Source organism: Mustela erminea, chromosome 9 (assembly GCF_009829155.1).
Source record: "Mustela erminea isolate mMusErm1 chromosome 9, mMusErm1.Pri, whole genome shotgun sequence".
NCBI classification, from domain to species: Eukaryota; Metazoa; Chordata; class Mammalia; order Carnivora; family Mustelidae; genus Mustela; species Mustela erminea.
The window spans coordinates 4,835,325-4,856,712 of NC_045622.1; the positions used below are offsets into that span (position 1 = coordinate 4,835,325).

General features: G+C 37.6%; 1 protein-coding gene across 6 annotated transcripts in view; it reads right to left on the minus strand.

The window, feature by feature from the left end:
* The window catches only part of CWF19L2 (CWF19 like cell cycle control factor 2), a 200,743-nt gene that overhangs the window by 132,667 nt on the left and 46,688 nt on the right, over window positions 1-21,388 (minus strand). For all 6 annotated transcript variants that reach the window (XM_032360568.1, XM_032360569.1, XM_032360566.1 and 3 more), the window contains one exon: window positions 377-473. In XM_032360568.1, coding sequence (XP_032216459.1) covers window positions 377-473 — 97 coding nt within the window. The remainder of the gene's footprint in view (window positions 1-376; window positions 474-21,388) is intronic.

Consider the following 21,388-nt stretch of genomic DNA (forward strand, 5'->3'; position numbering starts at 1 on the left):
GTTAGGTTCTTAAGTAAAGGAATCTAAAAGGGCAATACACACGCTTAATAATGTGACTAAAACAGGGAAAGAAGACAGTGACGCTTTTGTCTCCCTCAGATTTGCTACACTCAAATTGCAGAGTAGAAAGGAAATTTTAAAAACATTTTGTTCCCCAGGATCTTAATTTTCAAAAATCTGACAGGAAAAGTAAGCACTTTATTTAGAATGGGCAGAACTGTTTTTAGAAACGTTCAAGAATTTCTTTAAAGAATCAATAAGCAACAGTTATTTTTCCTACTGTGCTACATTCGCATTGCAAAGAAACTTCCAAAATTATTTGTAAGAAGTTAAAGAGCTAATTGCTATTCTCCTAAGAACAATACAGACGACTTACCATATTTCCCATCATCTCAGCCTTGATAATCCTGGCTCCCAATTTATTCTTCTCATCAACACTCAAGATGTATACAGAATCATCCTCAGAAGCACCTCTGTTTGAACAAGACAGATTAAGAGCATATGAAATATAGGGACACTACAAGTAAGAGCATCAAGACTCAAATATTATTTAAATTGACCTCAACAAAATAATAAGGACTGATAGATCACAATTCTAAAAACTTAAAAACAAAATAAAACAAACAACCAAAAAACAAAGCTTCAGTGAGTCACCAAAAATCAACAGCTTAAGGTTCTCTGTTATAATGCCACAATGGCCAATGGCAGTTATAATAAATGACCAAAGTCCCAGCAACAATGAGATAAATAGTATGTCAACTATTCTTTACTAATATTTACATACTCATTTTAAAAAGGAAACAAACAAAATTAAAACATTAGAATCAGGCCATAATTCTACATGGCTGGGGTAATTCTCATTTGGTGTGATAAATTACCAATAACCTAAGAAACTGCAACTAGGAAATGACATATTTAACTGCATTCAAAGAATAAAAACAATGACCATATGTTCTTTTTGCAAAATAAACCCTGAATAACTCAAGCAACATAAACTAAGATCATATGCCAAACCAATACCCTGAAGACAAGAGAAATTTCCAGCCAAGTTTAGAGTCCTGGCATATAGGAAGTTGTCCCAGCTTACCTCTTTATGAAATATTACTGCAGGGCAGAAAAGGGAAAAGTAGGCCAAGCCTGAGGGACTCCTTAGCAAAAGAGACATGGCTAAGACTCTAGAACTCCAAGGAACCCAAAGAGAGAAGAAAGTGGCACAGTGAGAGAATTGCAGAAGAGTCTGGAGAGTTCCCCTTCAGTATTCAGCAAGAAACTACTTGGAGTCAGAGAAAGCATCCATCCCAAAGGTAAGAGGAATAGTATTCAGCATTCCTGGGAACAGTGCCTGGTCTCACTACCCAGACTAAGAAAATTCATGATTCAGAAAGCACTGAGTTGAGTTTTAAGACTAAATGATGATTTAAGCCCACTGAACCAACGTTAAATCCAAGAGTCTAAAGGAGTCAACAGTTTCTAACTAACTTAACCACATCACCTCAGCACAAAGCTCAAGAATATTTACAAGAATTTAAAAATTCAGCACTCAACAAGGTAAAATTCATGACATCTAGTATCCAATCAAAGATGACCAGACATGCAGACATAGAAAAGTAAGACCCACAATTAGGAGGGAAAGCTCTCAATCAAAATCGACCAGAACTGATTCAGATATAAGAAATAACAGATAAGAACAGTAAATGTTATCATTTTAACTGTATTCCATACGTTTGAAAAGTTACAAACAACTAAGATATATCAGTTGAAAACTATAATGTCTGAGATAAAAATATACTAGATAGGGTTCATGGAAGATTAAACTGCAAAGAAAGAAATTTGTGAACTTGAAACCTTAGAAACCATGCAAAATGAAACAAAAGAGAGAAAAAGAATTTCTAAAAATAAAAAGAGCTTCAGAGCTATAAGACAACCTAAATACCCTTCTGGAAGTTCATGTCACTGGAGACCCTGAAAGGAAGAAATGGGAGACAGAAGACACAAAGGTCAAATGTTCCTAATTTACTAAAAACTAAAAATCTTAACCAAGAATCTCAGGGACTCCCAAGGGTACATGCGCGCACGCGCACACACACACACGCACACACACCCACACACACAAAAACCTACATCAGGGTACATCATAATCAAATTGCTCAAAACTAGTGATAAAGAGAACACTTTTAAAGCAGCCATAGTGGGGAGAAAAGAGAGACACACTGAGGCACACAGGAACAAAGGTATGTATGACAGCAGATTTCTCATCAGAAACAATCCAAGCAGGAAGAGAGCAGCAACAGCTCTAAGGCACTTTAAATTGTCAACTGAGAATTCTACATGAAGTGAAGATATCTTTCAAAAACCAAGTGAAATGAAGGCTCTTTCACACAAAAAGCTGAAAGAATGTCAAAGAAAAGCCTCAGGAAGAAGAAAAATTATACTAGACTGAAATATGGATCAACCCAAAGGAAGGAAGAGCAATAGAAGTGATGACTATGAGAGTAAATATATAATACTTTCTCTTATTACACAGATCTCTTTAAAATAACTATTTAAACAAAATAAAAACAATATATGAGAGGTTCATAACAAGTATAAGTGAAATATATGACAACGCTAACAGAAAGAATGGGGGGGATAAATGTAATAAACTACTGTAAAGTTCTTATACCATACAGCTGTGGCGCTGGACAAGTTTAAGATGTATACTATCAAATCTAAAAAAAACCGGGGCACCTGGGTGGCTCAGTGGGTTAAGTCTGCCTTAGGCTCAGGTCATGATCTTGGGGTCCTGGGATCGAGCCCCGCATCGGGCTCTGTCCTTGGTGGGGAGCCTGCTTCCTCCTCTCTCTCTCTGCCTGCCTCTCTGCCTACTTGTGATCTCTCGCTCTCTCTCTGTCAAATAAACAAATACAAAATCAATCAATCAATCAATCAATCAATAAAAATTAAAAAAATAAAATTAAAAAAAAATCTAAAAAAACCACTAAAATAATACCAAAAAAATTATAAGAAATGAAATAGAATCATAAAAATATGCAATCTAAAATAAGTCAGTAAAAGAGGAAAAGAAAGCAAAGAACAGATAGGACGAGTGGAAAACAAATACCCAGTGCTCCATGCAATTCCTCCTTGATACCGAGGGCACGGAGCACTGGGTGTTATACACAAACAATGAATCAGGGAACACTACATCAAAACCTAATGATGTGCTGTATGGTGACTAACGTAACACACACACACAAAATTAACAACAACAACAAAAAAAATATTAAGATTACAGATTTAAACCTTACTATATCACATTATATATAAATGATCTAACCATCTGAATTAAAAGGTAAGACTGTCAGATAAAAGAGCAGAACTCAACAATAAGAAACATACTAGAAAGACATAAATATGTCATAAAAAGATGGGAAAAGATACACTGTGTTAACAGTAGTAAAAAGGTGAAGTCACTTCTTTAAAATCAAACAAATTATATTACAGAGCAATAAATATTACCAGGGACAAAGAAAGCTTTTTCATTTCAGATGAAAAGGAGGTCAATCCATCAAGAGTAAAGAAGAATCCCTAAATGTTTATGCACATAAGGGAGCTTCAAAATACATAAAGCAAAAACTGATAAAATTACGAACAGAAACAGACTAATTTACAATTACGGTTATAGATCTGAAGACCCTACTCTCAATATCCGATGGAATAAATATATTCTTCAAGGATATGGGAGGCATGAATAACACTAACAACTAACATGACCTAATGAACAATCAGAGAATACTCTACTCAACAACAGAATACACATTCTTTCCTAGCACACAGCAACATTTACCGAGACAGACCATATTCTGAGCCATACACGAGTCTCAATAAACTTAAAGGGATTTAAGTCATACAAACTATGTTCTCTAACCCCCATGATATCATTAACAAAGAACTCTGGATAATCCTCAGCTATTTGGAAAGTAAAAAGCCTATGTGCAAATAATCCATGGTTAAAAACAAAATCAAAGAGAAATTTAAAAGTATTTCAAACTGAATAAAAAATAATATATCAGGATTTATAGGATGCTACTCACGTATGATTTAGGGAGAAATTTATTAACTCTAAATGCTTATATTAGAAAAGAAAAAAATATCTCAATTCCATGATCTCAGCTTACCACTTAAGAAAGTAGAAAAAGAAGAGCAAATTAAACCCAAATTAAACAGAATATAAGCAATAATAAAAATCAGAGTGGAAATAAATAAAAAACAGAAAAATAAAGAAATTCAATGAAACCAAAGCTGATTAGGACAATTAGTGGAACCGGTAACCCTCTAGCTGAACTAATTAGGGAGAACATATTACCAATAAAGAAATGAGAGAAGCAAAATCACTACATATTCTAAAGACTTAACAAAAAGATATTTGGATGGCAAATAAGCACATGAAAAAATGCTTAACATCATTTGTCATTAGGGAAATACAAATTAAAACCATGAGATACTGCTACATATTCACCTGAATAGCAGAAAATTTAAGAGACTGACCATTCCAAGTTCTTGTAAGGATGCAGAGCAACTAAAAGTCTCATACACTGTTAGTGGGGATGTCAAATGATACAACTCAAAAAAACCATTTCACAGTTTCTTAAAATTTAAAGTTATCATTACTATATGATCTATCCACTCCTCTCCTAGGTATTCACCCAAGAGAAAAGGAAGCATACTTATAACAAAGACTTGTACATGAATGTTCAAAGCAGCTTTATGCATGATAGCTAAAAACTGGAAACATTCTAAATGTCCAGCAACAGGTGAATGGAAAAACTGTGTTATACCAAAAAAGAATAAATTATTGTTACACGCAACAACATGGATGAAGCTCAAATACTTATGCAGAGTGAAAGCCAGACCAAATAAAGAGTGCATAACATATGATCCCACTTACACAAAATTCTAGAAAATGCAAACTAGTTCATAATTAAAGAGAGCAGATAAGTGGAAGTCTAGGCGCTTTGGTAAGGGTGTGAGAAGAGGTGGGAAAGAAGAATTATAAACTCTGAGGGGTGATGGTTTCACAAGACTATACAAACTCCAAAATTTACCAAATTATACATTTTTTATATATGCAGTTTAATTACATGTCAATTACACCTCAACAGTTGTTTTCCAAAACTCTTAAAGAGAAATGATAAAAGAAAATTTTTAAGCTGAAAAACCTGTCATAATCTCACATATAAATTATATATAAATGATCTAACCATCTGAATTAAAAGGTAAGACTGTCAGATACAAGAGCAAAAAGGATATAAAGGATGTGGCTATGATACTACTAATTTTCCTGAATTGCTGGATATCATCAAACTCTACTGAAATTAACTTGAGTTTTCAACATACATTCTGAGCAAATAATAGCAAAATATATAAACAGACCTTCAAATCAAAACTTGACCTATCGGGGAGCCTGGGTGGCTCAGTGGATTAAAGCCTCTGCCTTCGGCTCAGGTCATGGTCCCAGGGTCCTGGGATCGAGCCCCACATCGGGCTCTCTGCTTTACAGGAAGCCTGCTTCCCCCTCTCTCTCTGCCTGCCTCTCTGCCTACTTGTGGTCTCTCTCTGTCAAATAAATAAATAAAATCTCTAAAAAAAAAAAAAAAAGAAAAAAAACTTGACCTATCAACCAACTGCCTTTTTTTTTTTAAGATTTTATTTATTTATTTGACAGAGAGAGACCACAAGTAGGCAGAGAGAGAGGGAGAAGCAGGCTTCCCGCAGAGCAGAGAGCCCGATGTGGGGCTCGATCCCAGGACCCTGAGATCATGACTTGAGCCGTAAGCAGAGGCTTAACCCACTGAACCACCCAGGCATGCCCAACCAATTACTTTTAAGTAGCAAATTCTTTGGGGCAAAGAAATATAAATCTGACTGTAGAGAGCATTTGAGGTTTTAAAAAAAAAATGTGAAATATTTCTCTTTTAAAAGGACATTAATATCTGCAGAAATTCTGTACAACCATTTCTTCTCATATCAGAGAAGAACAGAACACTACCCTGGTGCTCAGATTAAGAAACCCAAAATATTGCAGGTGAAGCACCATTAGAAAGAAACATGTTTTTTTCCCCTCAAGTTCTTTCAGTCTTTTTATATTATTATTTTTTTATACATTGATGTTTATTGAGCACTTTCCCATGACAGACACTGTGAAGTAACTTTACTCTCTTACTTGTATTTTTGAAATGTGATACATTTTTTTCTTCCAAATTTTTATTTAAATTCTAGTTAGTTAACATATAGTGTAATATTGGTTCCAGGAATAGAATTCAGTGATTCATCACTTACATATAACACCCGGTGCTCATCATCATAATAAGTGCCCCATCACCCCTCCAGCTCATCGCACCCCACCCACCCACCTACCTCAGTCCACCCTCTATTCTCTATCCTCAAGAGTCTCTGATGGTTTGTCTCCCTCTCCCTCTCTCTCTTTTTCTTCCTTCCCACACATTCATCGGTTTTGTTTCCTAAATTCCACATACGATTGAAATCATAAGGTACTTGTCTTTCTCTGACTCAGTCTATGTTCTAAAAACCAATTCAGAAGAATAATAGGGACACTGCATTCATAAAGCAGGAGAACATTAGCATCCTTTATATGCCTCTATATGTTGAGGCACTGCTTGTATAGTTAGTTGTACTTTTTCGTATGGAAAATGTTTTTCAGTAACTTTCTGAATTAAATTCTAAGGTACGCATCATTTTTATTGCATTGTAAATGTAATTTTTAAAATTTCAGGCAACCCAATCATATTTCAATAAAAAGCTTTACTTCCTTTTCTCAACTTGTGTTCTTTCCTATTCAATTTATTCCCCCAAATTCTCTGCTTTGAAAACTTACTATTTCTGTCCTTTATGTAGGAATTATAAATATTATATTTTTATATGTATGTATAATGCATAACAAACTTAAATAACCACACTTCCTGCCCTTTCTAAAAAGCTATCAGTACAATTATTCCCCCCTGAAGCCAGTTTATCCCAGGGTCCACCTCTTAAACCTCCCAGCTTCCTAAGCATAAAACTTCCTGGCTAGTATTCCCTCCCCCTTTTCTACCCTTCCTGCTGCCAAGTGTTTATTTGACCACATTTTTCTTTCCAACAAAGCTATTTCTAGTTCATCCATTTTTCATCTCCACTCCAGCCAACTGAGAAAATAAAGAAGGTAGGTAAGGTAAACTGAATAAGGAGTTGGTTTCCTTACTATTTCTCCAAACCTTTATTTGTTAACCCAATAGATGTTTACTGTAATCTAGACACATAACTCGTACACACATTTTGAAATGTGATACACTGAGTTGAAACATTCAGAAAACAAGCTATCTTGCAAGCAACCACAGATTTCTGGAATTGGAAGAATAAAGGCCGGGGGTGCCTGGGTGGCATGGTCAGATAAACATGTGACTTTTGGTTTCAGCTCAGGTTCTGATCTCAGGGTGATGAGGTGGAGCCCCACAACAGGCCCCATGCTCAGCATGGAGTCTACTTGAGATTCTCTTTCCCTCTCTCTCTCCCGCTCCTGTGCTCTCTCTCTCTCATAAATAAATAGATCTTAAAGAAAAAGAAGAAAGCCAAAAACCATCTATCAGTCCATTTCCTTAGGGATGTTAATAAACTACCATATCATGTGTCAATATGTCAATAGATACCTATCTACTAATAAGAATAAAAATGAAAGTATAAATACTTAAAAACAGAATACTAATAAAATTCTAAGAGTTCCTAATGCAAACTTTTCATAATGCATTAGAAGGTCTTTCTTTAAAATGCCAATCATAACCTTGCAAGAATGAGAAATCCCTCTTACCATCATGAGAAAAAGAGTGCTGGAAGTAGACTGACAAGAGTTTGAATGCAGACTCTGTCATTTACTAGCTTTATGAGATCAGGCAAGTATCTTAACCTCTCTGAGGTTATAAAACCAAAAAACTGATTAATACCTACCATTACAACTCTTAACTATAGGAAAGAAACAGGGTTTCTGGAGGGGAGGTGAGTGGGAGGAATAGGGTAATTGGGTGATGGGCATTAAGGAGGACACATGATGTGATAAGCACTGGGTGTTACATGCAACTGATGAATTATTGAACACTGCATCTGAAACTAAGTCCATAATACATGTTGGCTAATTGAATTAAAAAAATAACTACCTTCACATTATTAGGATTAAATGTGATAGTGAATAAAATTATAGTAATTGCAGTAAGAGAATAAAATTCCAAACATAACACATAACCTGGTGCTCAATAATGTTTAGTTCCTCTTGCCTCTAAGAGCCAATCACTAGGTCAGAGAAGAACCCACCAGTTAGTACTCAATTCACTATGCACAAAATCCAACGGTGAAATCTTTTCAAGAAAGAAAGAAGGGTGCTCTGCTGGCTCAGGTGGAGGAGTATGCAACTTTGGATCTCAGGGTTATGAGTTCAAGCCCCAAAATGGGTGTAAAGATTACTTACATAAATAAATAAACTTTAAAGAGAGAGAGAGAAGGAAGCAAGATGGTGGAGGAGTAGGAGACTGAAATATCATCGGGTCCCAGGAGTTCAGCCAGATAGTTAACAAACCATTCTGAATACCTACAAGTCACCAGGAGATCAAAGAGAAGAAGAGCAGCAACTCTAGGAACAGAAAATCGACCACTTTCTGGAAGGTAGGACATGCGGAGAAGTGAATCCGAAGCAACAAGAAGATAGACTGTGGGAGGAGGGGCCGGCTCCCAGCAAGCAGTGGAGTAGTGGAACACAAAATCAGAACTTATAGAAGTCTGCTCCACTGAGGCACATCACTCCAGAGGCTAAGCAGGACTGGAGGCCTCGTGGGGACAGTGTGGTCTCAGGACTCACAGGGTCACAGAAAGACCAGGGGTATCTGAGTGTGGCAGAGCTGCCAGATATCAGAGCTGGGAAGCTGCTGTAGACAGAGCTGAGGAGGGAGCTCTCAGCTCAGGGTTACCTTAAACTGTGATCCAAGGCACAATCAGACCACTACTCTTCGAGCAGGAACCACACAAGTGGCAGATCCAGAGAGACACCTCCTCCCTTTCTTCTATGGGGGAGAGGCACGAGAGTGCTCAGCAGGAATCTGCAGGGTTTGGACACTCCAAATGAAGCTATATGCCAGAGACAGAAATGCTCAGTCACAGGCCGAGTGAGCTTAGAGTGCGGCTGGACAGAAGGGAGACCGACGGATTGACTGCTTTTCTCTGAGGTGCACTGAGGAGTGGGGCCTGAGCTCTTGGCTCCTCCAGGCCGGGGACTGGGCAGCCGCCATCTTCATTCCCATCCTCCAGAGCTCTAAGGAAAGTGTTCAGGGAACAAAAGCTATCAAGTGCAAACATCAGCAGATTGCTTAGCCTGGCCCCTGGCAAGGGCAGTGCAGTTCCGCCTCAGGCAAAGACATGTGAAAATCACCGCAACCGGCCCCTCCCTCAGGAGATCAGCAAGAACATCCAGCCAAGACCAAGCTCACCTATAAATGAGAACAGCAGAACTCCAGAGGGGGGAAAGCAACAAATAGAATTCACAGCTTTTTTTCCCAAGATCCTTGAGTCTTGAAAATTAAATTTTTTCAATTTTATTTTTTTCTTATTCTATTTTTTAACTTTTCCTCTTTCCTCTTTTAAAATTTTTTAAACTATTTTATCTTACCAATAGCTTTTTTTAAAAAAATCTTTTTAAATTTTCATTGTTAGAGTCATATTTTATCCCTTCATTGTATTTAACCTTATTTTTTGTATACATATAGGTTTTTTTCTTTAAAACTTCAGGATATGATTTCTTCTAACAGCTCATAATATATTCTAGTCTAGTGCATGGCTTTGTTCTAGTCTCCAGCCTGAATACATTTTCTTTTTTTTCTTTCCTTTTTCCAACCAACTTCTCTTATCAATTCCTATCTTAGAATCTTTCCTAATTTTCATCTTTATAGTCATATTCCATCCCTTCATTGTGTTTACCCTTATTTGTGTATATATATATATGTTTTTGTTCTTTTTAAATTTTGCGAGGTAGTTTCTTCTAAGACACCAGAATACATGCAAAATCAAGTGGGTGGCTCTGTTCTATTCACCACTCTAAGATATATATATGTTTTGTTTTTTTTTAACCTTACTTTTTCCCCATTTCCTTCCCACCCACCCACCCCTGCCCAGTTTCGGGTCTCTTCTGATTTGGTTAGCATATATTTTTCTGGGGTCTTTGCCACACTTTTAGTGTTTTATTCTCTCATTCATATATTCTTTTTTTTTTAAGATTTTTATTCATTTATTTGACAGACAGAGATCACAAGTAAGCAGAGAGGCAGACAGAGAGGGAGGAGGAAACAGGGTCCCCGCTGAGCAGAGAGCCCGATGTGGGGCTTGATCCCAAGACCCTGAGATCATGACCTGAGCCAAAGGCAGCGGCTTAACCCACTGAGCCACCCAGGCGCCCCTCATTCATATATTCTTATCTGGATAAAATGACAAGGTGGAAAAACTCACCCCCAAAAAAAGAACAGAGGCAGTACTGACAGCTAGGGACCTAATCATTATGGACACTGGTATTATGTCAGAACTAGAGTTCAGAATGACAATTATCAAAATGCTAGCTGGGCTCAAAAAAGACATGGAAGATATCAGAGAATCCTTTTCTGGAGAAATAAAAGAACTAAAATCTAACCAAGCTGAAATTTTAAAAAGCTAGTAATGAGGTGCAATCAAAAATGGAGGCTCTTACTGCTAGGATAAATGAGGTAGAAGAGAGAATTAGTGATACAGAAAACCAAATGATGGAGAATAAAGAAGCTGCAAAAGACAGACAAACAACTCTGGACCATTAGAGGAGAATTCTGAGAGATAAGTGATACCATAAAATAAAAAAATATTAGAAAAATTGGGATTCCAGAAGAAGATGAGAGAGAGAGGGGGGCAGAAAGTACACCGGAGCAAATTATAGTAGAACATTTCCCTAATATGGCAAAGGAAACAAGCATCAAAACCCAGAAAGCACAGAGAACCCCCTCAAAATCAGTAAAAATAAGTCCACATCCTGTCATCTAATAGTAAAACTTACAAGTCCTAGTGACAAAGAGAAAATCCTGAAAGCAGCTCAGGACAAGAGGTCTGTAACATACAATTGTAGAAATATTAGATTGGCAGCAGACTTATCCACAGCGACCTGGCAGGCCAGAAAAAGACTGGCATGATATATTCAGAGCACTAACAACAAAAATATGCAGCCAAGAATACTATATCCAACTAGGCTGCCATTGAAAATAGATAGAGAGATAAAAAGATTCTAGGACAAACAAAAATTAAAAGAATTTGCAAACATCAAACCAGCCCCTCAGGAAATACTAAAAGGGGTCCTCTAAGCAAAGAGAGAGCCTAAAAGTAGTAGACCAGAAAGGAACAGAGACAATATACAGTAAAAGTCACCTTACAAGCAACACAATGGCACTAAATTCATATCTTTCAATAGTTACCCTCAATGTAAATTGACTAATTGCCCCATCAAAGACACAGAGTATCAGAATGGACTAAAAAACAAGACCCATCAATATGCTGTCTATAAGAAACTCATTTTAAACCCAAAGACACCTCCAGATTTAAAGTGAGGGGGTGGAAAACAATTTACCATGCTAACGAATATCAAAAGAAAGCTGGGGTGGCAATCATTATATCAGAAAAATTAGATTTTAAGCCAAGACTATAAGAGATAAGGAAGGACATTATATCATACTTAAAGGGTCCAACAAGAAGATCTAACAATTTCAAATATCTATGCCCCCAATATGGGAGCAGTCAATTATATAAAACAATTAAAAACAAAATTAAAAAAAAAAAAATCAACATATATTATCAACAATAATATAATAGTAGGGGACTTTAACACTTTAACACCTCCCCCTCACTGAAATGGACAGATCATCTATGAAAAGATCAATAAGGAAATAAAGGCGTTAAATGACACACTGGCCGAGATGAAAATCACAGATATATTCAGAACATTCCACCCCAAGGCAACAGAATACACATTCTTCTCTAGTGCACATGAAACGTTCTACAGAATAAATTACATCCTGGGTCAGAAATCAGGTCTCAACTGGTACCAAAAGACTGGGATCATTCCCTGCATATTTTCAGACCACAATGCTCTGAAGCTAGAATTAAATCAAAAGAAAAAAGTTGGAAAGAACTCAAATACATGGAGGCTAAAGAGCACTCTACTGAAGAATGAATGCGTCAACCAGGAAATTAAAGAAGAATTGAAAAAATTCATGGAAACAAATGAAAATGAAAACAACTGTTCAAAAATCCATGGGACACAGCAAAGGCAGTCCTGAAAGGAAAGTATATAGCGATACAAGCCTTTCTCAAGAAACAAGAAAGGTCTCAGGTACACAACCTAACCCTACACCTAAAGGAGCTGAAGAAAGAACAGCAAAGAACCCTAAACCAAGCAGGAGAAGAGAAATAATAAAGATCAGAGCAGAAATCAATGAAATAGAAACCAAAAAAACAATAGAACAAATCAATGAAACTAGGAGCTGGTTCTTTGAAAGAATTAATAAAATTGATAAACCCCTGGCCCGACTTATCAAAAAGAAAAGAGAAAGGACCCAAATAAATAAAATCATGAATGAAAGAGGAGAGATCACAACTAACACCAAAGAAATACAAACTATTATAAGACATACTATGAGCAACTCTACGCCAATAAATTTGACAATCTGGAAGAAATGGATGCATTCCTAGAAACATATAAACTACCACAACTGAACCAGGAAGAAATAGAAAGCCTGAACAGACTCATAACCAGTAAGGAGATTGAAACAGTCATTAAAAATCTCCAAACAAACAAAAGCCCAGGGCCAGACGGCTTCCCGGGGGAATTCTACCAAACATTTAAAGAAGAACTAATTCCTATTCTCCTGAAACTGTTCCAAAAAATAGAAATGGAAGGAAAACTTCCAAACTCATTTTATGAGGCCAGCATCACCTTGATCCCAAAACCAGACAAGGATCCCATCAAAAAAGAGAGCTATAGATCAATATCCTTGATGAACACAGATGCGAAAATACTCAACAAAATACTAGCCAATAGGATTCAACAGTACATTAAAAGGATTATTCACCACGACCAAGTGGGATTTATTCCAGGGCTGCAAGGTTGGTTCAACATCCGCAAATCAGTCAATGTGATACAACACATCAATAAAAGAAAGAACAAGAACCATATGATACTCTCAATAGATGCTGAAAAAGCATTTGACAAAGTACAGCATCCCTTCCTGATCAAAACTCTTCAAAGTGTAGGGATAGAGGGCACATACCTCAATATCATCAAAGCCATCTATGAAAAACCCACCGCAAATATCATTCTCAATGGAGAAAAACTGAAAGCTTTTCCGCTAAGGTCAGGAACACGGCAGGGATGTCCATTAACACCACTGCTATTCAACATAGTGCTAGAGGTCCTAGCCTCAGCAATCAGACAACAAAAGGAAATTAAAGGCATCCAAATCGGCAAAGAAGAAGTCAAATTATCACTCTTCGCAGATGATATGATACTCTATGTGGAAAACCCAAGACTCCACTCCAAAACTGCTAGAACTTATACAGGAATTCAGTAAAGTGTCAGGATATAAAATCAATGCACAGAAATCAGTTGCATTTCTCTACACCAACAGCAAGACAGAAGAAAGAGAAATTAAGGAGTCAATCCCATTTACAATTGTACACAAAACCATAAGATACCTAGGAATAAACCTAACCAAAGAGACACAGAATCTATACTCAGAAAACTATAAAGTACTCATGAAAGAAATTGAGGAAGACACAAAGAAATGGAAAAATGTTCCATGCTCCTGGATTGGAAGAATAAATATTGTGAAAATGTCTATGCTACCTAAACCAATCTACACATTTAATGCAATTCCTATCAAAGTACCATCCATCTTTTTCAAAGAAATGGAACAAATAATGCTAAAATTTATATGGAACCAGAAAAGACCTCGAATAGCCAAAGGGATATTGAAAAAGAAAGCCAACGTTGGTGGCATCACAATTCCGGACTTCAAGCTCTATTACAAAGCTGTCGTCATCAAGACAGCATGGTACTGGCACAAAAACAGACACATAGATCAATGGAACAGAATAGAGAGCCCAGAAATAGACCCTCAACTCTATGGTCAACTAATCTTCGACAAAGCAGGAAAGAATGTCCAATGGAAAAAAGACAGCCTCTTCAATAAATGGTGCTGGGAAAATTGGACAGCCACATGCAGAAAAATGAAATTGGACCATTTCCTTACACCACACACAAAAATAGACTCAAAATGGATGAAGGACCTCAATGTGCGAAAGGAATCCATCAAAATCCTTGAGGAGAACACAGGCAGCAACCTCTTCGACCTCAGCCGCAGCAACATCTTCCTAGGAACAACGCCAAAGGCAAGGGAAGCAAGGGCCAAAATGAACTATTGGGATTTCATCAAGATCAAAAGCTTTTGCACAGCAAAGGAAACAGTTAACAAAATCAAAAGACAACTGACAGAATGGGAGAAGATATTTGCAAACGACATATCAGATAAAGGACTAGTGTCCAGAATCTATAAAGAACTTAGCAAACTCAACACCCAAAGAACAAATAATCCAATCAAGAAATGGGCAGAGGACATGAACAGACATTTCTGCAAGGAAGACATCCAAATGGCCAACAGACACATGAAAAAGTGCTCCATATCACTCGGCATCAGGGAAATACAAATCAAAACCACAATGAGATATCACCTCACACCAGTCAGAATGGCTAAAATCAACAAGTCAGGAAATGACAGATGCTGGCGAGGATGCGGAGAAAGGGGAACCCTCCTACACTGTTGGTGGGAATGCAAGCTGGTGCAGCCACTCTGGAAAACAGCATGGAGGTTCCTCAAAATGTTGAAAATAGAACTGCCCTATGACCCAGCAATTGCACTATTGGGTATTTACCCTAAAGATACAAACGTAGTGATCCAAAGGGGCACGTGCACCCGAATGTTTATAGCAGCAATGTCCACAATAGCCAAACTATGGAAAGAACCTAGATGTCCATCAACAGATGAATGGATCAAGAAGATGTGGTATATATACACAATGGAATACTATGCAGCCATCAAAAGAAATGAAATCTTGCCATTTGCGACAACATAGATGGAACTAGAGCGTATCATGCTTAGCGAAATAAGTCAAGCAGAGAAAGACAACTATCATATGATCTCCCTGATATGAGGAAGTGGTGATGCAACATGGGGGCTTAAGTGGGTAGGAGAAGAATAAATGAAACAAGATGGGATTGGGAGGGAGACAAACCATAAGTGACTCTTAATCTCACAAAACAAACTGAGGGTTGCTGGGGGGAGGGGGGTTGGGAGAAGGGGGTGGGATTATGGACATTGGGGAGGGTATGTGCTTTGGTGAGTGCTGTGAAGTGTGTAAACCTGGTGATTCACAGACCTGTACCCCTGGGGATAAAAATATATGTTTATAAAAAATAAAAAATTAAAAAAAAAAAAAAAGAAATGGGCAGAGGACATGAACAGACATTTCTGCCAAGAAGACATCCAGATGGGCAACAGACAAATGTAAAAGGGCTCCACATCACCCGGCATCAGGGAATTCAGGGAAATGGCCAAAAGACACATGAAAAAGTGCCTCACGTCACTGGGCATCAGGGAAATAGAAATCAAAACCACAATGAGATACCACCTCACGCCAGTCAGAATGGCTAAAATTAACAAGTCAGGAAAAGACAGATTTTGGCAAGGATGCAGAGAAAGGGGACTCCTCCCACACTGCTGGTGGGAATGCAACCTGGTGCAGCTGCTCTGGAAAACAACATGGAGGTTCCTCAAAAAGTTGAAAACAGAGCTACCTATGACCCAGCAATCACACTACTGGGTATTTACCCTAAAGATGCAAATGTAGTAATCGGAAAGGATGCATGCACCCGAATGTTGATAGCAGGAATGTCCACAATAGCCAAACTATGGAAAGAACCTAGATGTCATCAACAGATGAATGGGTAAAGATGTGGTGTGTGTATATATATATAGATAGACAGATGTGTGTGTGTGGGTGTATGGGTGTGTGGGTGTGTGTGTGGGTGGTGGAATACTATGCAGCCATCAAAAGAAATGAAATCTTGCCATTTGCAACAATGTGTATGGAACTAGAGGGTATTATGCTGAGCAAAATAAGTCAATCAGAGAAAGACAATTATCATATGATCTCTCTGATATGAGGAAATTTAGAGGCAGGGCAGGGGATTGTGGGGGTTAGGGAAGGAAAAAGTGAAACAAGATGGGATCAGGAGGGAGACAAACCACAAGAGACTCAATCTCAAAAAACAAACTGAGGGTTAGGGCTGCTGGGGGGTGGGCGGCAGGGATAGGGTAGTTGGGTTATGGGCATTGGGGAGGGTGTGTGCCATGGTGAATGCTGTGAAATGTGTAAGCCTGATGATTCACAGACCCGTACCCCTGGGGCAAATAATACATTATATGTTAATAAAAATTTTTTAAAATTTTAAAAACTTAAAAAAAAGAAAGAATGTCTAGGGATTGCGCATAGTAAAGCAACCAAATCCTTTCAAGGGACCACAGAATTAAAAGCTTCATCACTGAGCCATGGAAGCCAACTCATGCTCCTCCTCTCTTCTACCTTCATTCACTCCTTTGGTTCATGACTTCTTGTCATGCCAGACTAAAAAGAACACCAATATTATGGGAATGATATGTTGAGAAACACTGACCTAAGTTGTTAGAAATTTCTGTAATTTTCTCCTGTCACTCACAATCTATAGCCACACCTTCCTCCTCTTTAACACTTCCACCTCAGGCTGATCCTTCTGTTTGTAGGAGGACACTGGATCCTACATTCATCCACTGTAACCTTGGGATCTTGCTTAATTATGCCATCTATCATCTCTCTTCTAGCATCAATACTCTTTTCCATGAACATATAAACATATTCAAGTGTCTGTACCTTAAAAGAAAAAAAAGGAGAGAGAAAGAAGGTCTTTCACTTAACACGTCTCTCTCCTACTTTCCATCTCTACCATCATATGACCATAACTTAGTCTATGAAATCTGGCTAATAAATCCTCTTTTTCAATGATAATATTCTTAATTAAATTGCCAAGACCTCTACTATTTCTATCCAAAGGCACAACTTTGTCATTTTACCTGACTCTTCCCTTTTTTTGAGAACTTTACTCTTCCGATCACTCTCAGTATGCAAGCTTCAAGATTCAATCAAGAGGATAATGACATATGCCAAACTCCAACCAAAGCTCACAAGTTTTAAGAAGATAACTAGAATCCCAGGGCACCTAGGTGGCTCAGTTGGTTAAGCCACTGCCTTCGGCTCAGATCATGATCCCAGATCGAGTCCCACATCAGGCTCCTTGTCCAGCAGGGAGCCTGCTTCTCTCTCTGCCTCTGCCTGTGACTCTGCCTGCTTGTGATCTCTCTCTGACAATAAATAATAAGAAATCTTTAAAAAAAAAAAAATCTTTGAAAAAAAGAAGATAACTGGAATCCCAAGAGACCTTTAAAAGCAGCAACTTTCACCATCATGAAATTTGTACTCCTACATCTTTTGGGGGGGGGTGCATTTTCTAACAGGAATTAAATTGTTTATTAGTAGATAAAAAGTAGATAAGGATGAATTAGATGATATACAAGAATTCCAAACATCTCTTGACACTAATATCTCCAACACACTTCACAGAACAGTAATAGGTATCAAATAAAGACATTCATGAGTCATGGGGCACACAAAGAACTAAGTGAACACAAAGAACGTATTATTTCATCTTGTTAATACCACAGCAGAGACACTAACTAGCAGCAAACAGCCTGTAATAGACTCCTTCTTACTTTCTCTAAGCATTTACAACGATGTACAAATACTCTGAAAGAAACATTGCCATGACATCTGCAATTATCCTATAAAAAGAAAAAAGTACAAGTATTTCTCATTTTCCAGGATTACCGGTAAATTTCAGAAGTCCTCTTCATAATTAATTTCTAAAAAGCAAACCCATTTTCCCATTAAAATATCTTCTCTTTACAGCACACACCCAACTCCAGCTGAAAACTATTGAGGAAGAGGTAATTAAAAAAAGCCTCACTCCAATAACATTTCAGAAACCTGAGAATATTGCAATTATTCTTTGCCTGCTGGCAGTGTTCACAGATCTCCTCCTTTTAGTTATTCATTTCTTACCACATGTTTTCAAATTTTCTCCCCAACCAAGGATCCCATGCCTTATATTCAAAACCTTCAGAACCTGCCATCCTTCTCCTGTCCTTCTGGGCTACCACAGCAAACTCTGCCAAGAATAATATCCAAAGGCTAAAATAGTATATAAGACAGGTTAATTCCTGATATCAACTTTTTAAAATCTAAATTAAGAACAGCACACTATTTTTTGTTCATATTGCAAACCAGAATAGTTTGCAATCTTGAAAATACATAGCTGATATATTTTCCAACAAACAAAATTATACACAAAGACATTTTATTTCTTTTTTTTTTTTAATTTTTTATTTTTTATAAACATATATTTTTATCCCCAGGGGTACAGGTCTGTGAATCACCAGGTTTACACACTTCACAGCACTCACCAAAGCACATACCCTCCCCAATGTCCATAATCCCACCCCCTTCTCTCAAACCCCCTCCCCCCAGCAACCCTCAGTTTGTTTTGTGAGATTAAGAGTCACTTATGGTTTGTCTCCCTCCCAATCCCATCTTGTTTCATTTATTCTTCTCCTACCCACTTAAGCCCCCATGTTGCATCACTACTTCCTCATATCAGGGAGATCATATGCAAACGTAGTGATCCAAAGGGGCACGTGCACCCGAATGTTTAAAGACATTTTATTTCTAAGAATGAAAACGTTTAAAGATCTTGAGCACAAGGACCATTTCTAGAGGAAGTTTTCTGCCTGCTAAAGATAACTGCAGGGCATAAACAGGACAAAGGAAAGGAATGAGGTATCTAATGACAGTAAGAATGAAAGAAAGAAGGATGAAAAAGTGAAACAAGAAGAAAATGCAACTTTAACAGTGATGAAAACACTGTACTTCATGAAAACTATAAAGAGCTCTCATAGAGAACTGAAAAAGTAACCACAAGAAATGACTAGTTAGCAAAAATCAAATAAAAATAAGGTTACAGAAATATGCCAAACTTCACCCACATTTAAGAAATGGAAATCAGGAACAACTCTGTTTCTGAAGTATGTACCCAACAAAGATTAAAAAGTTCAGTAACTTTTGAACTTTTGAGTCTGGGTGGCTCAGTGGGTTAAAGCCGCTGCCTTCGGCTCAGGTCATGATCCCAGGATCCTGGGATCGAGCCCCACATCGGGCTCTCTGCTCAGCAGGGAGCCTGCTTCTTCCTCTTTCTCTGCCTGCCTCTCTGCCTACTTGTGATCTCTGCCTGTCAAATAAATAAATAACATCTTAAAAAAAAAAAAAGTTCAATAATGCTGTTGGCAAGGAAAAGTCATTCTTATATTTGACTGATAAGAGAGTAAACTGATTAATATAACAAAATATATAAATAAAAATTCTACTGCTTGGAAATTATTTTGCAGCTAGATTTAATTAGTGTGCACAGACACACATTATATGACTATTCACTGCAGCATTACTGTAAGCAGGACAGATTAGAAACTACCTAAGTCCATCAACAGGAGACCAAGGAGAAACACTAATTTCGATCTACATTTTTAACAGAATATTAAAGAGCCTTTAAAAAGTACATACACCGGGGGCACCTGGGTGGTTCAGTGGGTTAAAGCCTCTGCCTTCGGCTCAGGTCATGATCCCAGGATCCTGGGATTGAGCCCCACATTGGGCTCTCTGCTCACCGGGGAGCCTATTTCACCCTCTCTTTCTCTCTGCCTCACTCTCTGCCTACTTGTGATCTCTGTCAAATAAATAAATAAATAATCTTTTTAAAAAAAATTAAAAAAAAAAAAAAGTACACACACACGGGCACCTGGGTGGCTCAGTGGGTTAAACCTTCTGCCTTCATCTCAGGTCATGATCCCAGGGTCCTGGGATAGAGCCCCACATCAGGCTCTCTGCTCAGCGGGGAGCCTGTTTCCCTTCCTCTCTCTCTGCCTGCCTCTCTGCCTACTTGTGATCTCTGTCTGCCAAATAAATAAGTAAAAATCTTTAAAAAAAAAAATAAAAAATAAAAATAAAAAGTACATACATAAAAGCTGATGTAAAAAGATCTTTAAGATATACTGATGGAGGACGGGGAAGAAGACTCAGAGTAATATATACATTGTGAAGCTCCATAACTTAAATATCTAATTACATTTTTTATATATAATTATATGCATTATCTCTCGTAAAACGTCACAATCCCAGAAAATGGCTAAGTGTTACATACAATTGCCAGACTAAAAACATGGCACTCAGTCAAATTTGAATTTCAGGTAAACAAAAAAAAATTTTTAGTGTAATTCTGTGCAAACACTGCAAGGGATATGCTTCCCTTTATTTGCTAAATCTGATAAATAAGTACGGTAACACTCCACAAGGTACAATCTCAAGTGCTTCAGTTTCCTCATCTGGAAAATGGAGCATTTACACTACTTTTTTCTAGTTCTAAAAGCAGTTTTATGATTTTTCCCACTACTTCTAAAATTCACTAGTTCAAAGCTCCCTAGAATTCTAGCATTTTATAAAGAATTCAGCATATACCTACAATAATGTTCCCACAAACTAACAGCGTCTCACAATCCTTCACTGACTCTTTCTAGTCCCTGAAAATAGGCGTTCTTACATCCTTCCTTGGTCTCTTACTTCACAACACTCACAGAGGCTGAGGAATTTTTCTGTCTTTCACATATATGTAGACAATTTCTAGACTGTTCTTTCCTCTTCCAGGGAATCATGGAATTCATGGAAAGCTTCCCACCATGAGAAACATCAAAATAACAAACCTAACAAAAATACTGCCTTCTGGGATGTCTGGGTATCTCAGACACTTAAGCATTCAACTCTAGATTTCAGCTCAGGTCATGATATCAGGGTCGTAATATGGAGCCCTACATCAGGCTCTGCACTCAACGGGGAGTTTGTTTGGGATTGTCTCTCTCCCACTGTCCCTCTCTCTGCTTGCGTTCTATCTCTAAAAATAAATAAGTCTTAAAAAAAAAAAAAAAAAAATATATATATATATATATATATATATATATATATAGTAATGGATCCCACTCAACCTCCTGCTCTACTGACCCAGCCTGTAGGTAAGATGAACAGGTTCAAGATAACACCAATCAATATCACCTATTTTCCT